The following is a 25,489-nucleotide window of genomic DNA, read 5'->3' as shown; positions in this document are numbered from 1 at the left end:
TCTTGTACTGCCCCCTTTGGCAAGTATCACAGCTTGTAAACGCTTTTTGTAGCCAGCCAAGAGTCTTTCAATTCTTATTTGAGGTATCTTTGCCCATTCTTCCTTACAAAAGTCTTCCATTTCTTTGAGATTTCTGGGCTGTCTGTCACGCACTGCTCTTTTAAGGTCTATCCATAGATTTTCAATTATGTTGAGGTCAGGAGATTGTGAAGGCCATGGCAAAACCTTCAGTTTACGCCTCTTGAAGTAATCCCCCATGGATTCCGAGGTGTGTTTAGGATCATTATCCATTTGTAGAAGCCATCCTCTCTTTAACTTCAGCTTTTTCACAGATGGCATCAAGTTACCATCCAAACTCTGAAATTTTATTGAATCCATTTTTCCTTCTACTCGTGAGATGTTCCCTGTGCCACTGGCTGCAATATAACCCCAAAGCATGATTGATCCTCCCCCATGCTTAACAGTTGGACAAAGGTTTTTTTAATTAAATTCTGTGCCCCTTCTTCTCCAAACGTACCTTTGCTCATTCCGGCCAAAAAGTTCAATTTTAACCTCATCGGTCCACAGAACTTGTTTCCAAAATGCATTAGGCTTGTTTATATGTTCATTTGCAAAGTTCAAACGCTGATTTTTGTGGTGAGGACATAGAAGAGATTTTCTTCTGATGAGTATCTCTTTATAATGGAATAGTGTACCACAACTCCAGTGTCTGCCACATCTTTCTGGAGGAATCCTGCAGTCAAACGTGGGTTTTTCTCTGTCTTCCAGATCTTGCTTTAACTTCCACTGTTCCTGATGACTGCCATTTCTTAATTACATTCTGAACAGAGGATATTGACATCTGAAAATGCTTTGCTATCTTCTTATAGCCTTCTCCAGCTTTGTGAGCGTCAAATATTTTCAGTTTCAGTTTTCTAGAGAACTGCTTAGAAGATTCCCATGGTGCTGATTGTTGGGGCAAGGTCAGATGAGTCTGGGCATTTAAAATCTTTGAGATTGACCTGGTCTTCCCAGACGATGATTGAGAACAATCCATGACACTGGCAGGTCTCAGCCTTGCAAAGGAGGCAGCGCATTCTATAAATTCTGCAGGGTGCCCAAACTTTTGCAGATTTTTTTGTTTTCTGTCATTTCGAAAGTGTCAATGATGGAAATAAAATCTAACTTTTGTTGACATATTATAAGAATGTCTAATCTGTAATTTGATGCCTTTTGGAGATTTTTCCATCTTTCCTTGGCTTCTTTATGCACATTAATACACATTTTTTACTTGGGGTGCCCAAACTTTTGTTTCCCACTGTATAAAACATTGTCTGGACTGTGTTATATGTACAAAAGGGGAGGGTGGGTTTATTGGTTGGTCAATAGTGTACTGATGATTGAGTGCACACAATGATGAATAATCAAGCCAAACGAGAAGATAGATAATGAGGAAAGAGAAGACACTTGCTCTCTCCTATGATAATACTCTCAGAATGATGCAATATCTGTTAGATTTTAAAAAATCCCAGTCAGATGAGCTGAATGCTCAACTGAAAGCCGAATAAGTTAATATCCTCCAATTTAAAGATCATCCAGATTTCAAGAAACTGGAAGAGAAATTACAAAGACAGGTTGAACAACATAAAGAGTGAATTAAAGCGGAAAAAAACAAAAAATTAATTAGGGACTCCCAAGACTTTGAGAATGGGAGGGTCTATAGCTGGGCATGGAAAATGGAGGGGGACCCCAAAACCCACCTATAGTTTAGACTTAGAGACCACTTGTGAGTCCAAGCTTTCAGGCACCAAGGGTGGGAGAGAGAGAGACCTAGTGACTTGGAGGAGTCACATTCTGGCTATAGACAAACCCAGTTTAGAGGTCGAGGTAGGAGGGGCAGAACAAGACCCCAAAGAAATAGAGAGGATAATTTTACAACTGCAACATCTGAGGAATCGGGAAAAATGGGGAAACACGGGAACCAAGAGGGGGTGGAACAAATAACAATAGATCCATCAACATCCACCCAGGTTGATTTGCAGGTTTATAATCTGTCTGATATGAGACTTACAGAAGCGTTTTTAGCGGTGCTTAAAAGAGGCCTATCATTTGCACCCACTCAAGATTTTGATTTATTCGAATGGGTAAAGGATATAAATCTATTTGCCAGTAAATCAGCACTAAGAAAAGAGTATAAAGATAACCCGATCCAGCAAACTGATATGACAGCAAAGGATATTGAGGCCTTGAGACTGTTGAAGTCACTACAAAAGTAATGTGAGGGAGGAAGTGGTTATGTGATGGGCCCCTTCTCTCAATTTAAACCTAGTAGTATCTATACTCCACCATTTCCACAGGGTGGCCACATTCAAATTTTTGTTAAACTGGTTGAGAGGGACTTACAGTTACTGTGGGAAAAGTGGGGAGGTAGGCAAAAATCCTTAAATTTATCGTGTGCAGAAATCGAAAGCTCTAGAACAATTGGGAAATAATTAGGTCACTGGTGATTAAGCCAGCAGACAAGCATGGAAACGTTGTCCTGATGCAGAGACACTTCTACCTCAAGATGTGTCATGAAGTCAATTATGAAGTTTTATTAAAAGATCCTACACCAGAATACCTAGAATAACTGAGAGGTATTCTTAAAAGAGCACTTGATAGGGACATACTCTCCAAGGATGAACATGCGTTTATTATCAATAATCACCCTACTGTGGCAACCTTCTACACTCTTCCTAAAGTGTGCAAACAGCAGTACAGACCTCCGTGTTGTCCAATTGCAACCGGCAATGGGAATCTGACAGAGGGAGCTAGCAAATATATAAACTTTGTCATGCGTCCATTCGTCCACAAATTCATATCCTTTATAAAGGACACAAGGGACTTTGTGAGCAAGCTGACTAACAGTCTTGGAAGAGGATACATGGCTAGCGAGCCTGGATGTTGAAGCCCTATATAGCAATATCAGACAACATTTGGGCTTACAGGCATGCAGATTCTTCTTGGATGCGAGAGTTGCTTCCCGGTCACACACACAAAGTTCCTTTTGGAACTTTTAAAGTTCATACTGGAACACAACCTCTATCTGATGGAAAAATATACAGGCAGTGGAAAGGCACCGTCATGTGTGCTGACGTACGCCAACCTATTTTTGGGCTGGTGGAAGCATGCTATGGATCATTATACATAAAGGATCCTTCTCTGGGTACGTTTTATAGATGATATATTCATCTTGTGGAAGGGCCAGAAAGAATCTTTTGTGGAGTTTGTGAATTGTCTTAATGAAAACGAGATTGGCATGTACTCCACGATCAGAAGGGATGCCCAGGGACAGATTTTCAATGTCATAGAATGATATTGGAATATCTTACATGGCGACAAGGACCTACATGGTGTCCTTCCCCAGAATCCAATAATCACATATAGGAGGGGGAAAAATCTAAGAGATATACTAGTACATAGCCATCTCGACAGAAATCCAGCACAACCATCTACTTCCACTTGGCTACCGCGACAACCCATTGGCTGCTTTAAATGCGGTCATTGCAAGACAAGCATATACATCCTGACAACTAAGGAATTTGTAAATCCATAGGATGATACAATGATCCAATTAAAATCATTTTATAATTGCAGCTCAGAATGAGTGATCTATGCAGCCAAGTGTACATGCCTGAAGGAGTGATCTACGCAGCCAAGTATCCGTGCCCCAAATTATATGTGGGCAAAACAATTTGTCAGCTGCAGCGACGGGTTTTGGAGCACATTGGGGATAGAACACTCAATAGAGATAGAAACTTGGCTAGAAACTTGGCTAGACCTATGCGACAGGTGCATAGTAAGGAACCATACCAACTCAAGTTCTGGGTCATTGAACAATCAAAACTGGGTGTAAGAAAGGGAAATCTGGATAAGTATTTATTAAAAACAGAGGCAAGGTGGATTTTCTGGTTAAACTCACGTGCACCATCAGGCTTAAATGAGGGTTTTACTTATATGCCCTTTATTAAGAAATAATCAGGTTTTTCAGTGTTCATTCTGAGCTCCCCTTGAAATTGAATACAAGCCTATATTGTTCTGGACTGTTAAAAATGGTTAGAGAAGACTGGGAATAGTAAGAAGGTGTATTTAGGTGCATCACCCCTTTCTTTGTGACCCACATCCACTCCCCACCTGCTCTCCGGTGGGACAATGTTCTGGCTCCGTCCCTTCGGTTTCCGAACCGGACACATTCACTGCCGCCATGCGACAGCGCCGTTCCAACACAGATGCCTTAGTGGCAGTATAAGTATGGTTTTTCTCCATGTGGGCTCTCTGGAGTTACCATGCATCACTTGCTACTACCCTGCATATTGCCACTTTACCATTTTTTTACATATGTTTTTCAAATATATGCATCTACTCCTGATGAATGGGCATACTACGACCCATGAAACGCGTTGAGTTCCAACAATGCTTTTACCTATTGGACACATTGTTTCTATCATCACATTTACCTCTTTTGAGTTCTGATGATGCTTAGACTCATTATGCAATGTATTCCTACTAATTTATAACATGACTACTATGTATTGTTTGATCTCTGGAAATTGTGTAACTTTTTGTTCATTTGTCACAGTGATTATTATCTGCGTTATTTTTCAATAAATACATCTCTCATATCTTAAGTGACTTATGTGTGCACCTCATGTAAAGTCCCACAGGGCAACCCTTCTCTTTTTTGGCTATGTGCAACACGGGATGGAGGTGCATCACTTTTTGACAGTACTGAGACCTTTTTTTTTTTTTAAGGTGTATTTAGAGATAGACATAGGAATTTTGGTGAATTTTTGACATTTCCCCAGATAGATGGGGACATTCCCCACGGAAATTGCATCTTGACGCATATTTGTGTCATAATGTGATTCCGCGGTAACGCCATGATGTAATATTAAGTCATGATGCAGATTTGCGTAGACGGGATGTGCGTGATGACGCAAATGCGGAAATAATAACACGGGAAAACCCTATAAATAGAGGGAGGGGGGGTGCCAGTTTGACTCCAACCATGTGGGGATAGTTTGTTCTCCATTTTTTTTCTTTATCTTTTGACACTTTTACTTTGGTGCATTTATTTTTCACTCCTGACGAAGCTTATTTACTAAGCAAAACATGTAGAGTTTTAGTTTTTTGGGAGCACTATTAGGATTTGGGGTACAGTATGGTTTGTGGGGAGGGTGTTTCTTTAGGGCTGACAGGCTTACCAGTGCTAATAGCATTTCGTTTTTGATGAGGCAGGCAAGATCAGCTTTTCTAGCCTTCAGAATTAGACTATGCAGGACAACATTTGTCAGTCTATTTGTTAGCCAGCCATCCTACTTTGAGAGCAGTAGATATTAGAAAGGCTTGATGAGCAATGAGTAGCCAGGAAATGTAATAGTGTGTAGCTATCAATATACTGTTAGGCTATATTCTCTGAGACAAATTTGAGAGAGCTTATTAGAGAGAGATTTCTTATGAGGCAAGTTTGAACAGCTTTTCTACCCTTCAGATTAAGACCAGGCAGGTAATATTTGATTTCAAATGTTAGACAGTTATTACGTTTTGGGAGCAGTGAACATATAGATGCTAGCGTCAGTGGATAGCTTTGCTATAAGAGTAGATATTTAGGATATGAGCCTGAGAGATTGACTTGATAAATAAGAGGAGCAAGCATAACTAGTGGTGTGTGGCTACCTAGATTTTTATAGACCATTTTGTCTAGACAGGCACAATTCGAGATTCCATAGGAGAGGGCAAGTGTCTACTCTTTCGGTTTGATAATTCATCATTGTGTGCCTTCAATCATCAGTACACTATTGGCCAACCAATAAACCCAACCCCCTATTTTTTAGGGGGTTGGGTTTATGCAACAGTGCAGACAATGTTTTATAGGAATTTAAAAAAATTATATACCTATGGTTTAAGGTGCGTAAGGGAACGTTCTCTTCGTTCAGTGTTGCTTCAGTTTGTTGCCAGTCTGGTATTTTTTGCTAAACTTCAGGTATTAGTCTGTGCTGAGTGTCTATATGATCCATCTGATCTATATGGCAGCCGAAGAACCGGTCAGCCCTTTTCTTGGTCTGTCCCAATAATGGAGGGGGTCTTGTCTGTGGGTCCGGAGAAGCTAGCTCTAGGCTTACCAGACCAAGGATGCTTGGAACTGAGAAGGAGGGCCCCGTCTGCTATGAGACTCCTTCCCTTTCTTGGACTATGGGAGGAGGGTACTCTCCCCCCCCCCCCATGATACCCTTAATGATGTCATCCAGGGTAGCCCCAAACAGGCAATCGCCTTGAAAGGGCAGATCAATGAGAGCTTTCTTAGAGGCTTGGTCTGTGGACCAATATATTAAACCACAGCACCTGCCTAATCACCACCGCTGAAACAGAAAGATTGGACAGCAAAGGACGACTGTGACTCAGACCCAAGGCCGTTCGTATGCGACCCTGGGAGATGTTTACCCTGTGGGCCAGCCTCTGTCCATAAGGCTATGTCGCAGTAGACCTATCGCATAGCTGCAGTCTGCACGCACTCGCTGGCTGGGCTGGGGGGACCACTGGATCTCGCTTATAAAGCATGTCGCCTAGCCTGGCAGTGATTGTAGCTTCTCAAGAGAAATAACAAAAAAGATGTAAGGAAGGAGAAAAAAATTGCTAGGACCAGAGATCCCAGCCAGGAGCTTAGATCCTTACTCCTGACTAGACAGATTAAAACTAAATTACCTAGAGCAGAGAGGGGGGGTTATATACCAAGCTGAGGACGGCCCATGGGCGTAGCCATGTGTTTTTTGTTCTGCCTAGTCCTACTCCTGGAGGAGGCAATATAACCAAGTAGCTACGATTCATAAAATGCTGTGTCTGTCGATGAACGAAAGAGAAATTGCCTTTTGTTTTGTTTTATTACTTTTAATTGTCTAAGGATTGTGAAAACAAATGATTGTTGCAGGACAATATTAACAAAAAGAGAGTCTTGTTTTTACTTAAAAAAATAATGTATGTATTATGTTATGTTAAGTAATGACAAAATCATTGCCGAATAAATAGGCTCATATCAGAAATCTGAAAATTGCTCTGGTCCATAAGGCTGCATTCACACTTGAGCGTAGCGTTTTTTACCGCGATTTTTACCGCGATTTTACCGCGATTTTTTCAGGCGTTTTTCATTGACATCTATCAAAAACGCTGGTAATCAGCCCAAAAAGAAGCTCATGTACTTTTTTCAGCTACAGGCGTTTTGCAAAACGCTCAGATGTGAACAGGGGCCATTTAAATGAATGGGGTTTTACTTGTTGGGCGTTTTGGAAACGTTTCTTTTGAGCGTTTTTGGAGCTGAAAACGCTCAGGTGTGAATGGAGCCTAAGGGGTAAACAAGTGTGAGAGCCGAAGTGTATAAAGTAGTAACAAAACCAAATATTTATTTTATTGCAGCTTACCAATTCCTAAGCGCCAGTTCACATTGCAGCGACGCTACTTCGCAAGCAGCGAAGCGGCCGCCACGGACTTCGGAGCGGCCGCCACGGACTTCATAACATGGAAGTCTATGGCGGTCGCCTCCGGGTCGCCCCAAAGAAGCTCCGGACTCTTTTTCTAGGTCGGAGCGACTTGTGTCGCTCCTATTAGAACGGGTCCACAGCTTCCCTATGAGAGGTCGACCTGCGGCGACCTGTGAGGCGACCAGGTCGCCTCACAGGTCGCCCTAGTGTGAACCGGCACTTAATGTGGTAGCTGCATTATTTTTCTTTTTTAGCCTTCTTCCTTTATTTTCACCTGGTGATCCTGCCAGCAAGTCTATTGTTTTTCAACAGAGGGTTGAGACAAACCAATTAACACTGACAGGAGTGCTTACAATAGTTAGTCGGTTTTTAGTTAATTATGTAGGACCTTGATCTTAAAAGGGGAATACACCGTTGCTGCTTATAGTGTAAGCTGGAGTTTGGATTCACTTTGTTAGTGTATTTAAATCTTTTATTACATCCAACACTCGCCCAAAAAAACCCCACCCCCCTGCACACTGACAATGATGTTTCATCCAGAATGTAGGCACCCTAATACAGGGGGTGTGTTACTTGCCAGATCACCAGGTGAATACAAAGGAAAAATAAAAATAAAAAAGAAAACTAATGCAGACAACCACCTAATGATTGGTGAGCTGCAATATGCTACTTTTTTCGTTTTTGGTTTAGGGGCCAGCTACAGTGTATTTTTTTCCTGCATCAAATGCATGTAAAGTAGGTTATATGGCTTCCAAAGGCATAGTTCACACCAGTGCGGTCAGTTTCAGAGCGTTACAGTTACAGAAAAAAAGTAGTAAAAAAACATGCTGCATTTTTCCTGTAGGGGGGTGCAGTAAAACAAAGCAAAAATGCACTGGACCCCAGTACAGTGGGGGAAAAAAAACACAGGGAAAAAAGAAAAGCATCTGGAATGCATCTGAAAATTCATCCAATATGGGTTTTTTGGCGTGTGAAACACACTCAGACTAACACCCGATGCATAAAAAAGTGCGCACACGCAAACGTGAGAAACACAAAAAGTACACAGGGTGTGCGAAATAGTCTTCGATCCCCCGGGGCACAAGACTCCTGGCAGGGACTATGGTCTGTCTGGCCGGAAACCAGACAAACCCTGTTCTCCAGGGGGACTGCCGAAACAGCCCACCCCAAGTACTAGGTGGGGCTCCCCCGAAGGGAGACCCCATGAGAGAGGGCGAACTAAGCCAGAAGGCCATATCCATCCCCTCCCAAGACTCTCGAGGCTGGGCCCGAGGACCCACACCCTACAAGTCGTGCAGGAAAAAAAGTGTTAGTGCAGTGACAAAACAACAAAGAAAAAACACACACACAAACAAAGAAGTGGGGGAAGGGGAAGTGGGGTAAGTGCTATGGTGCCATGTGAGGTACCAAGGCAGGCCTTCCGGCCGGAATAAGAGATTCCTCTGGTCTGAGCCAAAAGGCCTGTCCCAAGAGGCAGGTGTGAAAAAGGTGTGTGTGGTGCAGTGACCAAGGTGCCGAAAAACTCAAGGCGAGCTGCCCCTCACCAGTGAGAATTAAGGCATCCGTGGGCTGCCACCCCAGGGGCATGTACACCACAGGCTTTTTCGGTCTCGGCCCCCGGCCAGACCCAGTGTAGCCCATCCTACGAGGAGGCATCAGAACTTTAGACAGCTTAGGGAGAACCTGCCTTCAACTGGGGACAAGCCTTTTGCAAGGCCAGATTCAACTTAGGAGGAAAGGCTCTCCCACCGCCATCCACCATTCCTTACCAATCACATCCAGGAGCAGTACTAACCGGTCGGACAAGCCGGCTTTCTCGCTCCCTTCAAACTGATAGGGGCAGACCCATTCAAATCAGAAGGCAGTGGACCCATCCGGCTTTCTCTGACAGTGCCTACTTCCCGGTCCCCCAGTTACGCCCAGGGTGCCCCGGTTCATTTCAGCCCCTGCCGATACTAACCATTAAGGTCCATACCAACTGATAAGAACAGATACTACACTTGATCTTAGCCAAAAGGCCGAGAAAAGATCAGAAATGTGTTAACACACATGAAGAAAAGCATCAGAAACGGATCTGCGTTTTTGTGGCGTGCACCAGACCTGCTACCACATTAAGGTAACCTACTTACTGAAAGAGTTGCCTAACAGACACAAAAAAGATGCAAGAACTATTTTTTGTTACACGGCACACTACAACACATTACCATACCCTACATGAGTGATGAAGGGCCACTACAAATGGATGGCAACAGAGTACCGATGCGCAGGTTACCGCAGTGTAAAAAGAAAAATGATCACTTTAACATTTTTGAACACTTGGTTTCGCTCTGATACATGCTGTGGTTGGGAAATAAAAAACTAAGGGCAAAACTTTTTTTTTAGTTTTGGATAGAGTACAGAGGGATTAGACCCCCTGTTAAAAAAAAAAAAGCTATAAAGGAGATTTGCCCTCTTTATTTGATCTGTTCACCTCTATCATTAAAAGTAAAAGAAAAGCCCAAGTTTTGAGTTGTCCCCAGAAAAGTAATAGAGGGGGAAATCTTCCAATGGGGACACCAGTTATGCTGAGCCCCAAGGAATTCCTTTAATTAGCAGGAATTTCCTCCTACTTTATTTTTGGCTATGGGACAGTAAGCGAAGGGAAATCCCCACAACAGGATACAGATGGTGAAAAAAAAATCTGACAGGGGTTATAACCCTACATTACTCTGACCAAAATGAAAAAAAATAAAAAGATTTGCCTATAGTTCTACTTTAAATTTGCAGTGGAACAAAGCATCTCTGCTGCAGCATACGTACAGCCCCCTCTGGCTTTAGGTGGGCAGAGGGTGGGAGGGAGTAACAGAGCCCTAGATTACTGTAAAACCTACAAGGGGTTTTAGGGCCGGTTCACACTCCTGCGAGTGCGGCGATCGCATGTAATATCGGAGCGCACTGCTCCTTTATTACATGCGATTGGATGTGCGGTGCGAATTCAGCCATACACTTTGTATGGCTGAAATTCGCACTGCACCCGCACAAAAGACGCACAGGACCCTTTCTTCCAGCCGCATCAGGATCGGATCGCACAGTGGTTCACACTTGTGCGATCCTATCCTGTGCGAACTGTCAGATCGCACTGCGATATGCGATCAAACTGGGGGTGTAGTTAACATTTAATTGACTTCCCCTGCGTATCGCATATGGAAGTGTGAACTGCCAGATGTGCGTTTGCGATGCAGAAAAAGGCTGCGAATTCGCAGCCTTCCCGCATCGCACAAGTGTGAACCGGGACTTAAAGTGATTGTAAAGTCTTGTTTTTTTTTTCAATAAAAATAACAAACATGTTCTACTTAACTCCACAGTGCAGTTGGTTTTGCACAGAGCAGCCCAGGTCCTCCTCTTCTCGGGTCCCTCGTTGGCTCTCCTGACCCCTCCCTCCCCTCCCTCCCTTTGAGTGCCCCCACAGCAAGCAGTTCACTATGGGGTCACCCGAGCAAAGCTGCAGCTGCATGTATCTATTCAGACATGGAGCTGTGGTTTGGCCCCGCTCCCTCTCTCTCTCCTCATTGGCTAACTGAGGAGGGGAGTCCCAGACGGCTGAGATAGTCGTGGACATCGTTGGATCAAGAGGGGGTTCAGGTAGGCCTTGGGGGGGGGGGCTGCGGCACACAGAAAGTTTTTTTTATCCTAATGCATAGAATGCATTAGGATAAAAAACCTTCCGACTTTAAAACCCCTTCAATCTCTCCTCACTGTACATAAAACTAAATAAAAGTTTTGGTTTGACATATACTTTAAGTTCTTTGACTCACTGCTTTGAACAACTATGAGGCCCCTTTCACACTATTGCAACGCAATTTTGCCGCGATTTCGCGGCGAGATTTTTGCCGCGATTTTGAAAGCATGGGCAAGGCTATATGCCTCAAAATGCATTAAAATCGTGGCAAAGTAGTGCAGGAACTACTTTGAAGTCGGTGCGACTTCAAAACGCACTGATATGAATGGGGCTCATTGAAAATAATGGAAAACGACTTGTCATGCGATTTTGCGGTCCAAAATCGCGGGACAAGTCGCACTAGTGTGAAAGGGGCCTAAAAGCCAAGAATTTAGACTTGGCTGGACACATAATTTAGGTTAGTGGGTTAGCAATGAAACTTGATGGACTCTACATCCATTCAAAGTGCAGAATTTATACAACCTGGTTGAACAGTCAGAAAAAAGGGGTGGAGTTACAGTCTGCCGAGCTCATTGAGGAGAGGCTGTCAATCTTTCTCTAGGTGTCAGGAAAACTTATCAGCATGAATCTATTTTGACAGCAGAGGAACCAAGCAGCAGACTGATCCCCGCTGAGAAGGCAGATGACAGGTCTGTCTCCACTCACTTTGCAGAGACGGAACTGTCAAGAGTTCCGCTCTCCTCTATGGGGAGATCAGATGAAAATGGACAGCCTGTGTTTTCATTCAATCCCACCCGTTGGACAGATGGGCGAACGTATCATCATACATTTGTTTTCAGCAGGAGATCCACCTCCCCATATAGGTCAATGGGTGGCCCAACCAGGTCCGCCTGAAAAACAGACAGGCGGACCCGACAGAGGCCTAAGAAGTAAACTTAATAATGGCAGAAGACATACACCTTGATACAGCAAACTTCTTCAGGTAGAAAACCCATATCTCTCATTTACAAAACAGAATGCCTATGACAAAAAAACAACACTGGGGTACACTGGGGTAGAACTGAGCATGTTATGCTGCTGTGGAGGGAGCATTACAGCACACCTGTTGCTTTGTCAAAGCACATTTACTCTATGATTTAAGTTGAAGAGTTATGGCCCATACACACAATCCGAAAATCGTTCGAAAAATACCGCTTTCTAAGTCACCGTACGATAATTGAATCAATAGTACAGAGCTTTCAAGAGCCGATCAGGATAGTTCATCCGATATTTTCCGATCAGACAAACACAAAAAAATTTCTGGCACGATACCAGATCGTACGATTTTTGTTTAATCTGTACAGTTGTCAGTGATTTTACATCACTTCTGATTTTTTATTCTGTCATACGACAATTTTTGTAACTTAGTAAACTCTTCATTTTCGATACAAGACTAGCATGTAAAAAAAAAAAAACGGAGGATCTGTCGTCTAATTTTCGGATTGTGTTTCCGGGACCCTATACATTTTTATTTGAAATGTGCATGTAAAACAGAGATGGCCATATTTGTATGATGTACCTGCTGTAAGTAGGATTGTTGTCTTTAAAAAAAAAAAAAAACCTTGATGCTAATTTTCAAGACAAAAAAATCAGACTGGAAAGATGGTTTTGTCAGAAAGTATCCACCATCACTCAAAGAAAACATGATTTATTCCTACTTTTTACACATAATTTCAGTCACAAAGTACCTTATTTTTGAAGTAGACTTCTATGGGTAGAATGAAACCAGCGTAACCAGACTCTTCTACTTTATATGGTGGGTCTTTGCACACTGAAATACAAATGCAAAATAAAATTAGCTTATTTACCTTGTTAACTAACTGTATGGGTTTTATAGGTATACATGTGTTATATTTCTAATATTCAGTTACACATAACATTCACAGATAAAATATTACTTAAACAGTTCACATAAAGGGATGAGTCCAGGTACACAGACAGACAGTCAGTCAATGGCCCAGTGAACATCTCACTCCTTGCCCTTTTAGCCTGTGCTGACACAGAACACCCAGAAGCACCACCACAGATCTCTCCATAGAAGGGTATACTGTATCAGCAAAGGCCATGTGCTGTCCTAAATTCACATACACATGTAAATATGGCATTTACCCATTAGCCCCTTCTATATTTGGAGAAGCTTATCTAAATGGGAGTACAATCAAGCAAGTGCCTATTCATATTTAAAAAAAAAAAAAAAGAGCATATGGAAAATCCTTCCTGTTTTGGCTTTGAATATATTCATGGTGGATAAGTTATTTAGCACAAACTACTCAAAGTTCAACCTTTATTCTGTATCCACAGCACAGCAACACACTTGACTGAAGCAGAAATGTTCATTCAAACAACGGCCCCACATGGTTTTTATCCAGTTTGGCTCCAGAGTAACTTTTTATTTTTCATATACATGTAAAAAAAGATGTAATTTTTTACCAACAAAATTACCTAAACCCACAGAACATTATATATTTTCTGAAAGCAGAGCTCCTGTAGAATCAAAAGGGGATAGATGCAAATTTTTATAGGACACAATATTTGCACACACTTTATTAAATGCAAATTTTCAGGAAAAGAATATAATAAAATGCATTTTAATGCAAAAACAAACAATATATCAATTTTTGGTTAAATTTTGCATAGAGTAAATAGATACCAGACATTCTATGTCTTGAAAATGTGTGCCCGCGATATCGCCAAAAACTATGGTGCCCGAAAATCTCCATAAGTGTTTAAAAGCATTTGACAGCTCATCATTTTAGAGTTAACTAGGAGCTCTTGTGCTAGAATTATTGTTCTCACTCTAAAATTCACAGCGATATGTCACAGCTGTGCTGCAAAAGCAAATTTAAATGTGTGCACACCCTGGGCTTGCGTTTGCGCAGATTTGCGGGGCAACAGGGGTTTTGGCTTTTTTTTTTTTTTTTATTTAATATAATTTATTATAATTTTAGATTTAAAAAAACAAATCCTCCTACATAAGCTGTAATCCGCAGTGTTCTCTACATCTCTTCAAAGTCAAGAATCTTTAAAGCTTGTCTGAGACATCAGAAAAAAGGGGTGGAGAGCTAAAAATAACACACTGCATAGGTCAGTGAGGAGATGTCTGAAAACTGATTGGAGGGGAGGGAAGGTTAGGGGAGAAAAGGTTAGGGGAGGGGAGGGAAGGTTAGGGGAGGGAAGGGAAGGTTAGGGGAGGGAAGGTTAGGGGAGGGAAGGTTAGGGGAGGGGAGGGAAGGTTAGGGGAGGGAAGGGGTGGGGAGGGGTGGGGAGGGGAGGGGAGGCAAGGGACCCCCCCCCCCCCACACACACACTGCCCCCTCCCTTCAAACAGCACACACTACAGAGCTGAGGCTGTCAATCAGTTAGAGATCTCCCCCCCCCCCCCGGTCACCATTTTTCACTTGGTGCCAGGAAAACTTGTCAGAAGTGATTCATGCTGATAGAGGAATAAAGCAGCAGACAGAAATGACAGTAACTTACTATGAGACATAGAAAAGAGAATGCAGAAAAAAAAACAAGTAGTCCATAGGGTATGCCCGTTTTTTTTCTTTCTTGTTTTTTTTTTTTTCCCCTTAGGTTTTTCATCTGAGCATAGATCTACACACTATAGAGGGATATGCTCTGTTTATATTTCATTTCTGAGGTTTTCAACCACTTTAATTTGGTCAAAGCTTACAAACAGCTATAGAATCTCTCGCTGAACGCCTCCTCCATGTGACCACAATGGTGCCTGGTTGTTGGCCATATAGGCATCCAGCACTGGGAGGAAGTGGAGTCACTGGTTTCATCATGCCTGAAAAAACTGTTTAAATTTAAAATAGAAGAAAACCCTTTTAAGCCTAAAGGAGGGATAGAACACCTGTTAGTATTTTATTTATTTTTTTCCATGGGTGTCCAATTGGGGAGATTTCCCCTCACTTTTTGTTCAAAGCCACAACAGGAAGTGAAGGGAAATCCCTTCAAAGTAAGGAAATTCCTGGTTGTCAGCATTCCCAAAAATAACATCTCTGTTGGAAGATTTCCCCTTTATTTCTGTTTTAGGGAGAACCCACAATTTGGGATTTTCTTTAATTTTCAGTGATAATGGTAAACAGGACAAATAGTGTGGATAAATCGCTCTAACGAGGGGCATAAACATTCATAAAAACCTGACAGTTGTTCTAATCCCTCTCCACTCTTCCCAAAGCTTATGGATAGGTTTGGAAAATAAGCTTGCTATTTAGAAATACATGACCCACAAAAGCAATATTAATAAAAGCATTTTTCTATGACAGAATACCGAAGAACACCAAATTGTACCAAATTAAAAAAAAAGGTCCACAGTTCCAAGTTTGTTAAATGCATGCATTGTAACATTTATTTGGCATGACGATGCATGTTCTTTTGATTTACTACTGGTCCCCAGATCAGCATATAGCCACTCTAGGCCTTTTGGATTGGTAACAGAGGCTCCATTGGCCTTGCCATGTTGCCTGTATAGCATTCTTATAATTCTACTGTTACGCAGAAATCCTTGACACATTTTGAAACAGTTCACATACACAGTTCCACAGAAACCAGCAACAGATTTTAAAGATTACGTGATGAGCATTTCTTTTATGTCGAAACACCTTTGGTTTCTCTTAGCCATTGAATAAAAGACAGTTACTATGTGCATGTAAGCCTTGTGAACCGAGAGAACAATGCTGGGCTCAGAGTACATTTCCTGTTAACAAACCACACTGCTGTCTTAGTGACACGTCAAAATGTAACCGCGCTATTAGGCGAATAAAAGAGAAATTAAAAGAACAGGATTGTACATGCAAAGGCTTAAAACAGGTTATCATAAAGATATAGAACGCAATTCTACCCCATAACATTCAGTGCAACGTTTTGTAATTATTTCCAAAACAAAAAAAACTGCTCTAGTAGAGTACAACTTCCGACTAATACATCTCACTAAGGCTCCGTTTCCACTACAGCGACTATTCACGCGACTTTGGACACAAAAAGTCACATGACAAGTCACAGCTAATGGATTTCAATGGCACCCGTTACAAACAATATGACTTAAATAGCACGTTTCCACTGCAAGAACAGGCTCCACTCGGCCCTGCTTGGCTCCGTTTGGTTTTCCACTGCATGGTACCGCATTGCACGGTGTTGGAATGGTTCAGTGCGGTTTGGTACAGTTTGCTTTTCAACTAATAGTAAGTGGGTGGGATAACAAAAATTCTCTGACCAATCAGTGGCTAGTAGTGACAAACAGTCAAGGCTGCATGCAAAGGACTGTGGGATATGGTACCGGTACGGCCCTCTTGGAACCACAACCGAGGTGGCACTGTTTAAGCGAGCCATACCGTCCGGTTCCATGTAGTGGAAAAGCGCAGCCGTACCGTACCGAACTGTTCCAACACCATACCATGCGGTACCATGCAGAGGAAAAGCGCAAAAGCGAGCCAAACCGTTCGGTTCCATGCAGTGGAAAAGCGCCAAAAGTTGCAGCGACACTGAAAAGGTACTTGCACTATTTTGATGCGACTGAGTCAGAGTGTGTAAAGTCAGATCAAAATTGCACTGCAAAGTCGCACTCTAAATTGCAAAACTTTGGAGTCGCATTAGTGGAAACATAGCCTAAGACCTCATTCACACCATATATGCTGAAAAACTGATGGAAAAAACGTAGAGACTGGACATGCACAGAATATTTTGAACGTGTTCACACCATGTGCAGACATGTGGGTTTTTTTTTTTTTTTAACCACTTGAAGACCAGGCCTTTTTCTGACACCTCTCACATACATGCAACAATCAGTATTTTTTGCTAGAAAATTACTTAGACCCCCCAAACAGATAGTTCCTAACTGTCCCCGATTTGGAACAAAGTTTCTCTGTCCCTCTTTCCTCCTCATTTGTCTCTCATTTGGGTCTGTACATAAAATGAGTTGTCTTTCATTTTAGTTGTACATAAAACACAGTGGATAAAAATCAATGATATAAAAAAATAAATAAAAAAATAAAAATTTGTATTTTTTTTAATTTAAATCTGATTTTTTTTTTTTTTTATCAAATTTATTTTAATGAGATGCTTTTGGAGTAAAAATCTATCAAAAGATAGTTTTCTATTTAATGTATTCAGCGTGACATGAAGCTTAGTTATGTAGCATGTATATTCTGCAATATTTAAATTTTTGGTAAACTCATTCAATGAATCCAACAAGCAAGCTAAGATTACATGCACTGCATTGATGCAGTCACACAATTTCACAGTACCCATGAGATAAAACAAAGTTCAGGAATATTCCTATATCCCATTGTTTTGCAAATCTAAGTAAACTACAAACTGTATGATTGAATCGGTTCTGATATCGCTGTTTTACTAACCTGACAGCTTATTATTCTAAATAGGAAACCTTAATTTTGTTTGCAAATATTAAAGATTCTAACTACAAGCAAGAAGCACGTCCCTCACCTTGCTGTGTCACTGCCGCTTCACCAGCCATCCCATTAAAGTGAATAGGGGTAGGAGAAGAAAAGCAGCGCCACCTCAGTGTAGATTAAAAGGTTATTTATCACATAAAAACAACGTAGTAACTCACACAGAGGAAATCGTTGATCAGCAAATGGTGATGGTTCATCTGCCACACTGCAGGGATGTTCGGGAAGTACACTGTGGCGGCCGTGGTCCTGGCTGTGCCGGTGGAGTCCGACACTTCCTGTGGTTCTGGCAGCATTCAGTATCCAGGCTTACATCCAATAGTGGCAGGGGGGTGCTCGCAGGTCGAACGTTGTGTATATGTACCCATTAACCACTCTGCAACCGCTCACAGTAATACTACTGCGGCAGAGTGGTTCGTTATCGTCCAGCCACGTAGTATTAACGTGACTGGACACTCCCCCTTCTGGGCGGCGCTTGCGCGCCGCCGGAGGCTCGCTCCCGCTGTTTTCATTCACAGCGGGAGTCGGGCCAGGGGAGGAGCAGCGGCGATTGCCGCTGCTCTTACCCGATCGTCGGGGATCGAGTCTGGAGATCCGCCCGCTGTGTGTAAACACAGCGGGCGGATCTCCATAGTGACAGGGAGTGACAGATCGGACTGTTCAGCATAGCTGGACATCCGATCTGTCCATGAATCACATAGTCACCTCCCCCCCTACACGTCAGTAAGCACCAGGCATACATTAACCCCTCCCTCTCCAATAAAATTAACCCCTTCCCTGCCAGTGTCATTTTTACAGTAACAGTGCATATATATAGCACTGATTACTGCAGTAATGTCACTGGTACCCCCAAAAGTGTCAAAAATGTCAGTCAAGGGTCCGATCTGTCCGCCGCAATGTCGCAGTCCCGCAAAAAAAATCGCAGATCGCCGCCATTACGCGTTAAAAAAAAAACACCAAAAATGACAGAAATCTTTCCCTTTGTTAGTAAACGCAATAACTTTTGCGCAAACCAATCAAAATACGCTTATTGCGATTTTTTTTACCAAACATATGTAGCATAAAACAAATTGGCCAAAAACTTTTAAAAAAATTGGTTTTTACATCTTTTTTGGGGGGAATTTCATATAAAAAAATGTGAAAAATATTGTTATTTTTTCAAAATAAACGCTCTTTTTTTGTTTATAGCGCAAAAAGTAAAAATCGCACAGGTGATCAAATACCACCAAAAGAAAGCTCTGTTTGTGGGAAAAAAAGGACGTAAATTTCGTTTGGGTACGGCGTTGCACGACCGCGCAATTTTCAGTTGAAGTCGCACAGTGCCGAATCGCAAAAAGTGGCCTGGACGGAAGACAGCAAAATCCTCCGGTTGTAAAGTGGTTAAAGTGAATAGGACTGTTGGTGAGTCAACAGCGGGTCGGAGGAGCCGCTGCGGGACAGACGACAGCTGCTCTTCAAAAATTATGATTTAAACCAAGCCTTTTTACTAGTGATTTAAATCATTGTTTAAATCGACTTGATTTAAATTAAATCCACCCTGATATAAAATACAGTTTTTATCTTACAAAAAGTGTTTCCTAGTGCTAAACTTTTCATCCAGTTTCTAAATTGCTGCATTTGTAGTTTTCAAAAATCAATATAAAAGAAATAGTAGTGGTTAAAAATAAATAAATAAAAAGCACTTGTGGGTTTAACCATCATCATCATCATCATCAACTAATAATTTTTTACAGTTCTCCTTTAACCACTTTAGCCCCGCTTACATTGAGGCTACTGCGGCAAAGTGCCGCGATCCCGTCCAGCGACGTAGACCTACGTCGCTGGACTCCGCCCCTTGTGGGCGGCGCTCGCGCGCCGCCGGAGGCTCGCTCCCGCTGTGTTCATTCACAGCGGGAGTCGGGCCAGCGGAGGAGCAGCGGCGATTGCCGCTGCTCTGCCCCGATCGTCGGGGATCGAGTCTGGAGATCCGCCCGCTGTGTGTAAACACAGCGGGCGGATCTCCATAGTGACAGGGACTGACAGATCGGAGTGTTCAGCATAGCTGGACATCCGATCTGTCCTTCTGTCACACAGTCACCTCCCCCCCCACACGTCAGTAAGCACCAGGCATACATTAACCCCTCCCTCTCCAATAAAATTAACCCCTTCCCTGCCAGTGTCATTTTTACAGTAACAGTGCATATATATAGCACTGATTACTGTAGTAATGTCACTGGTACCCCCAAAAGTGTCAAAAATGTCAGTCAAGGGTCCGATCTGTCCGCCGCAATGTCGCAGTCCCGCAAAAAAAAATCGCAGATCGCCGCCATTACGCGTTTAAAAAAAAACACCAAAAATGACAGAAATCTTTCCCTTAGTAAACGCAATAACTTTTGCGCAAACCAATCAAAATACGCTTATTGCGATTTTTTTTTACTAAACATAGGTAGCAGAAAACAAATTGGCCAAAAATTTTAAAAAAATTTGATTTTTACATTTTTTGGGGGGGAATTTCATATAAAAAAATGTGAAAAATATTGTTATTTTTTCAAAATAAACGCTCTTTTTTTGTTTATAGCGCAAAAAGTAAAAATCGCACAGGTGATCAAATACCACCAAAAGAAAGCTCTGTTTGTGGGAAAAAAAGGACGTAAATTTTGTTTGGGTACGGCGTCGCGCGACCGCGCAATTGTCAGTTAAAGTCGCACAGCGCCGAATCGCAAAAAGTGGCCTGGACGGAAGACAGCAAAATCCTCCGGTGGTAAAGTGGTTAAGGGGGCATCCTACGGACACATACTTTTTCTAATAGGCATCCCTCGTTCCTTCTCATCTCAAAAATTTGGGAGGTATGCAAACATTATATACTTTTTTTTAAAACGCACAATGTTCCATCTCCCAGTTGTGCTCTTGTATTGTTATACAGGCTTCTACATGGAGACTACAAGTGGTTGTTTCAACGCATGGTCCACTGTTGTCACTTTCAGGGAACATGCCATGAGAAATGCATTTTAGCCATCTTTGGAGTGCAGCATGAAGACAGCAAGTGGCTGCAAGAGATTTGCACCAATAAAATTATAGGATTTAAAAAAAATAATAATAATAATAGGTGAAAACAAGTTTATTCATTTTATTTTTAGGGCAATGGTTTATGCTACACTGTACTATAAAAAATGTAAATAACATTCAGTGAGGATGTGCACCTACTTTACACCTTCAATAGTGCAGCACTGTTATGCAGATATTAAAGTTCTGGTCACCCAACACTTTTCATATAATGTGACCCAGCATGTTCCTATTTTAGACCCGTAGGCAAATATCAACAGACTGTATATCAGTACAGCAGACTTATTTTATAGAAAAAATAAAATAAAATCCTGTTCCCCATATCTCAGTTTTGACCGACAAAGGACTATTTTAATGTGGCTCTTAAAGTGTATATTGCTGTATTAAATGTTGGACATGTGAAACCCCAATCGAACATGAAATTGCCCCTCCAGGCTCCACCAATTCAGTCACCTGGTGATTCCACCCCTGGTAAGTGCAGCTTTCATAGGGCTCGTCTTGCCGATACTCAGAAGCATACGGAGAGAGATGGAAGATCACACATCTGCAAATATGGGAAAAGGGGGGCTTTTAGCCCCCCCTTTTCTTATGGGATGGCGGAAGGGGTCATGTTAAGCCCAGTTATTGATCAATTAGTAATATTAGTTATAGGGATTTTAGTGTAGGAGACTGAGGCATTGGCAAGCTGAACTTTTGACCACTTAGCTAGAGCAGCACCTTTTTTCCCGCTTCTAATTCCCGCTTTTTTAGTAGCTGGGTAGCTTTAGTCAGGTAGCTAGGTAGATTAGGCTTACCACTATTTTTGTAAGCGAATGGGAGTTATTCCCGATCCTTTTTCCCACCCCAAAAGCCCGCTCAGACCAGCTTTTGGGGCTATACAATTAGCTGTTCATCCTGTGAGGGTCAATCTATCTCTGGAAATCCTCTTATCCAAATGTTCCCCTCCCTCCCCTTGTTTGTCGCGGCCATAATTATTACGTGGTGAGGTCACCTCTATGTTTGAGGGGGGACAAAGTTATTCTTGGTTTTATTGTATGGATAAATTAATTTAATATGTTATGTGTTCATATGGCCCGAGTTGTGATGACTGGGTTGTTTGGTTATGTGATTAAGACCCGTTCACACTGGGGCGATCCGACTTGCCGGGGCGACCTCACAGGTCGCGGTGCGCAGCTCGCACCGCGACCTCAGAGCAGCCGGCACAGACTTCATAACATTGAAGTCAATGCAGGTCGCTCCAGGTCGCCCCAAAGAAGCTCCGGACCCTTTTTCTAAGTCGGAGCGACTTGTGTCGCTCCTATTAGAACGGGTCCACAGCTTCTCTATGGCAGGCGACCTACGGCGACCTGTCAGGCGACCAGGTCGCCGGACAGGTCGCCCCAGTGTGAACGGGGTCTTACTGTGATATGTTTGTTTAATTATATTAAACCAGTAATAAACGGCCGCGGCCTTATTTTGCCATAGCTCAAGAGTCTGTTGTGCCTGTTTTTTGTTATTTATTGATAGTTACGTTATTTCGGTTTATATTTTAAGTATAGCATCCTTCCTGCCATTCCATATGACAGGAGTGCTTCAGCTCCATCACCTCCGGGATGACACCCTCAACTCATTTCACCCATCATGGGCTTAAGAAGACCTCTACAATTAAGCCCATGATGGGTGAAATGCATTAGCGGGCATGGCTTGGGAAGGGATGGAGCTTAAGTTTTCCTGTCATATTTGCAATTGAGTGACTTTCGGTGTGCCCTTCCATCTCTCCCTTGTTTGCTTTTATGTTGGGCAAGTAGAATAAAAATCAGCTGGTATGATTTTCAGTATTTGACAAAGGAGCTCTCCTTACCTAATAAATTTGGTAATGGAAAACACATCACATGTGTATATATGGTTCAGGGACAGGTTTACTCTCTCAGGATTGCCACATCTTCCCACATATCCCCTGATGTAAAATCTATATATACTATACAAAGATACAAAAATAACCTAATATCAAGCTACATCAAGGAATAAAGAATGAAACACAATAAACAAACGTATAACATTTACTGTTCACAATAGCAAAAGAAAATGGAAAATCAAACTACTGCACACAATTTTATGATTTTACCTTATGATTTTTGGTAGTGTGACCCAGAGGAAGATTAGCAGGGCTTACTATATGTGGTGGTATCAAGAATGCTAAAAATAATATTTTTTCTAAATATTAACTCTATACTGGATTTAAAGAGCTAAAAAAATAAAAAAATAACCAATAAGGTAGATACAACATACAACAGCATTAAATATAAACCTTCCTAGGAAGCTGGGTGTCCATCTCTTAAGCATATTTTACAGTCAATAGAGTTTGGAGTTAAGCGTCCCAACCTGGAGTTTATACTTGCTCAAACCAGTTTCCTTTCCTACCAGTATAAGGCAAAAACGCAAGTAACAAAAATTTCCTTTAAGTACCTTTCACCATGCTTCCTTTGCCACCCTGAACAAGGAACCCACCAAAATTCCTATACAAAAAGTCTCAATATGCATGAGGCCCAGCAAGTTATACCCTTTGACCATGCTCAAGTCTGGCAACTGACTGCTCAAGCACCTAAAAGCGGACTCCGTAGAAGCAGGGTCAGGGAGCTCATGCCTGGAAGTCCAGGATTTTTCTCAAAGCTCTGGCAATAGATCACCGAAGACCACAGGCAAAGTAGGCACAGGCAGCTTACAGTGCTTGCGATGTAATGAATCAATTGCTAAGTATGAACTAAATACAGGTTTGGTAAATACAGGAGATCTATGGTCACCATACACACGTTCGATTTAGATCATCATCATTGTAATACCAATACAAAAAATAGTTATTTTTGATAATCCAATATAAGCTTATGTGAAAAATCTCCTTTCATTTTCTAAGTTCTTCCTGTCTGCTGGTCATCACATTTTCGTTCACCGATTAAAGCATTACAGGCCTCCTCAGACCACTGTGCAGCATTATAGGCCTCCTCAGACCACTGTGCAGCATTATAGGCCTCCTCAGACCATTGTGCAGCATTATAGGCCTCCTCAGACCACTGTGCAGCATTATAGGCCTCCTCAGACCACTGTGCAGCATTGTAGGCCTCCTCAGACCACTGTGCAGCATTATAGTCCTCCTCAGACCACTGAGCAGCATTATAGTCCTCCTCAGACCACTGTGCAGCATTATAGGCCTTCTCAGACCACTGAGCAGCATTATAGTCCTCCTCAGACCACTGTGCAGCATTATAGGCCTCCTCAGACCACTGTGCAGCATTATAGGCCTCCTCAGACCATTGTGCAGCATTATAGGCCTCCTCAGACCACTGTGCAGCATTGTAGGCCTCCTCAGACCACTGTGCAGCATTATAGGCCTTCTCAGACCACTGAGCAGCATTATAGTCCTCCTCAGACCACTGTGCAGCATTATAGGCCTTCTCAGACCACTGAGCAGCATTATAGTCCTCCTCAGACCACTGTGCAGCATTATAGGCCTCCTCAGACCACTGTGCAGCATTATAGGCCTCCTCAGACCACTGAGCAGCATTATAGGCCTCCTCAGACCACTGAGCAGCATTATAGGCCTCCTCAGACCACTGAGCAGCATTATAGGCCTCCTCAGACCACTGAGCAGCATTATAGGCCTCCTCAGACCACTGTGCAGCATTATAGGCCTCCTCAGACCACTGTGCAGCATTATAGGCCTCCTCAGACCACTGTGCAGCATTATAGGCCTCCTCAGACCACTGAGCAGCATTATAGTCCTCCCCAGACCACTGTGCAGCATTATAGGCCTCCTCAGACCACTGTGCAGCATTATAGGCCTCCTCAGACCATCCAAAGCAGCTAAATCTGTATCTGTGAGTTTGTTCAAACTTTAATACCATAAATGATAACATATTAGATTGTTTTACTCCTTGAGTATATCACGAGTTTGGAGATTCAAGAGAAATATTTAAATAATGCATTACAATTTAACGAAACCCATTCGATTTTAGTCAACTAAAATGATTTTAATCGACTCAAATGTAATGCAGATTTTAGTCGACTAAATATGACTAAAACAATTCAGGTGACTAAAATGGGACTAAAACTAAAAGATGATTAAGACTATGACTAAAATAAAATCAAATTTTGATGTCAAACTTAAAACTGTTCTTCCTCTATTTGCTTTCAATTTCTAAGGACTACATATCCCATGGTACTTTGCTGCCAACAAGCAGTGATTCCTGTACTGACCCCTGCCTTCTTAAACTCTTCCTCTAAGTACCTCTGTAGATCTGAAGGCAGGCTCTGTGAAATGTGGGACACATCAGTGCCTACCCACAAGGCATAGTGATTATGTGGCACAGAATTGAAGGAAGTAAATGTATGGGGAGATTCACAAAGTTTACATACTTCAAGATCATTCAGATTAAAAGGAGTAGGCTACACATAATTTACAGTCATTTTTTGTATGACCGGAAGTGCACCGGTCGTCATGTTATGATTGATAGGAAATGTCACAACCTGTTAACACACAAGTGTGCACAGAACACCTCCAGGTAGCCATATTGCATTGCATTTTCAGAAAAACTACAACAGCTGCAGATTGAAAAGGAAAGGCCTTTTTTGTTAACATTCAATTACAATATGACTTGCGTCGCAATTGTATACGCTATATTATTACTTTTTTTTTTACTATTTGCTTTTTTCCCCCATTAAAATGGAGTTACCCTTTAGGCAAATTCATACAGTACAATCAATGATGCAGAGAAATATGTTTAGCTGTCTACAACATAGTTCAATCATCGCCACTTACTACTTGCTACATATAATAGAATGTAAACCCTTAACTTCAAATGATAAAGTGCAGT

General features: G+C 42.1%; 1 protein-coding gene across 3 annotated transcripts in view; it reads right to left on the bottom strand.

The window, feature by feature from the left end:
• The window catches only part of MLLT3 (MLLT3 super elongation complex subunit), a 462,813-nt gene that overhangs the window by 175,950 nt on the left and 261,374 nt on the right, over nucleotides 1-25,489 (bottom strand). For all 3 annotated transcript variants that reach the window (XM_082243975.1, XM_082243973.1, XM_082243974.1), the window contains exon 3: nucleotides 12,876-12,958. In XM_082243975.1, coding sequence (XP_082100101.1) covers nucleotides 12,876-12,958 — 83 coding nt within the window. The remainder of the gene's footprint in view (nucleotides 1-12,875; nucleotides 12,959-25,489) is intronic.

Source organism: Pelophylax lessonae, assembly GCF_965119305.1.
Source record: "Pelophylax lessonae genome assembly, chromosome: 1".
Lineage (NCBI taxonomy): Eukaryota > Metazoa > Chordata > Amphibia > Anura > Ranidae > Pelophylax > Pelophylax lessonae.
The sequence above is the reverse complement of the archived record's forward strand: the minus strand, read 5'-3'. Positions and strand labels throughout refer to the sequence as shown.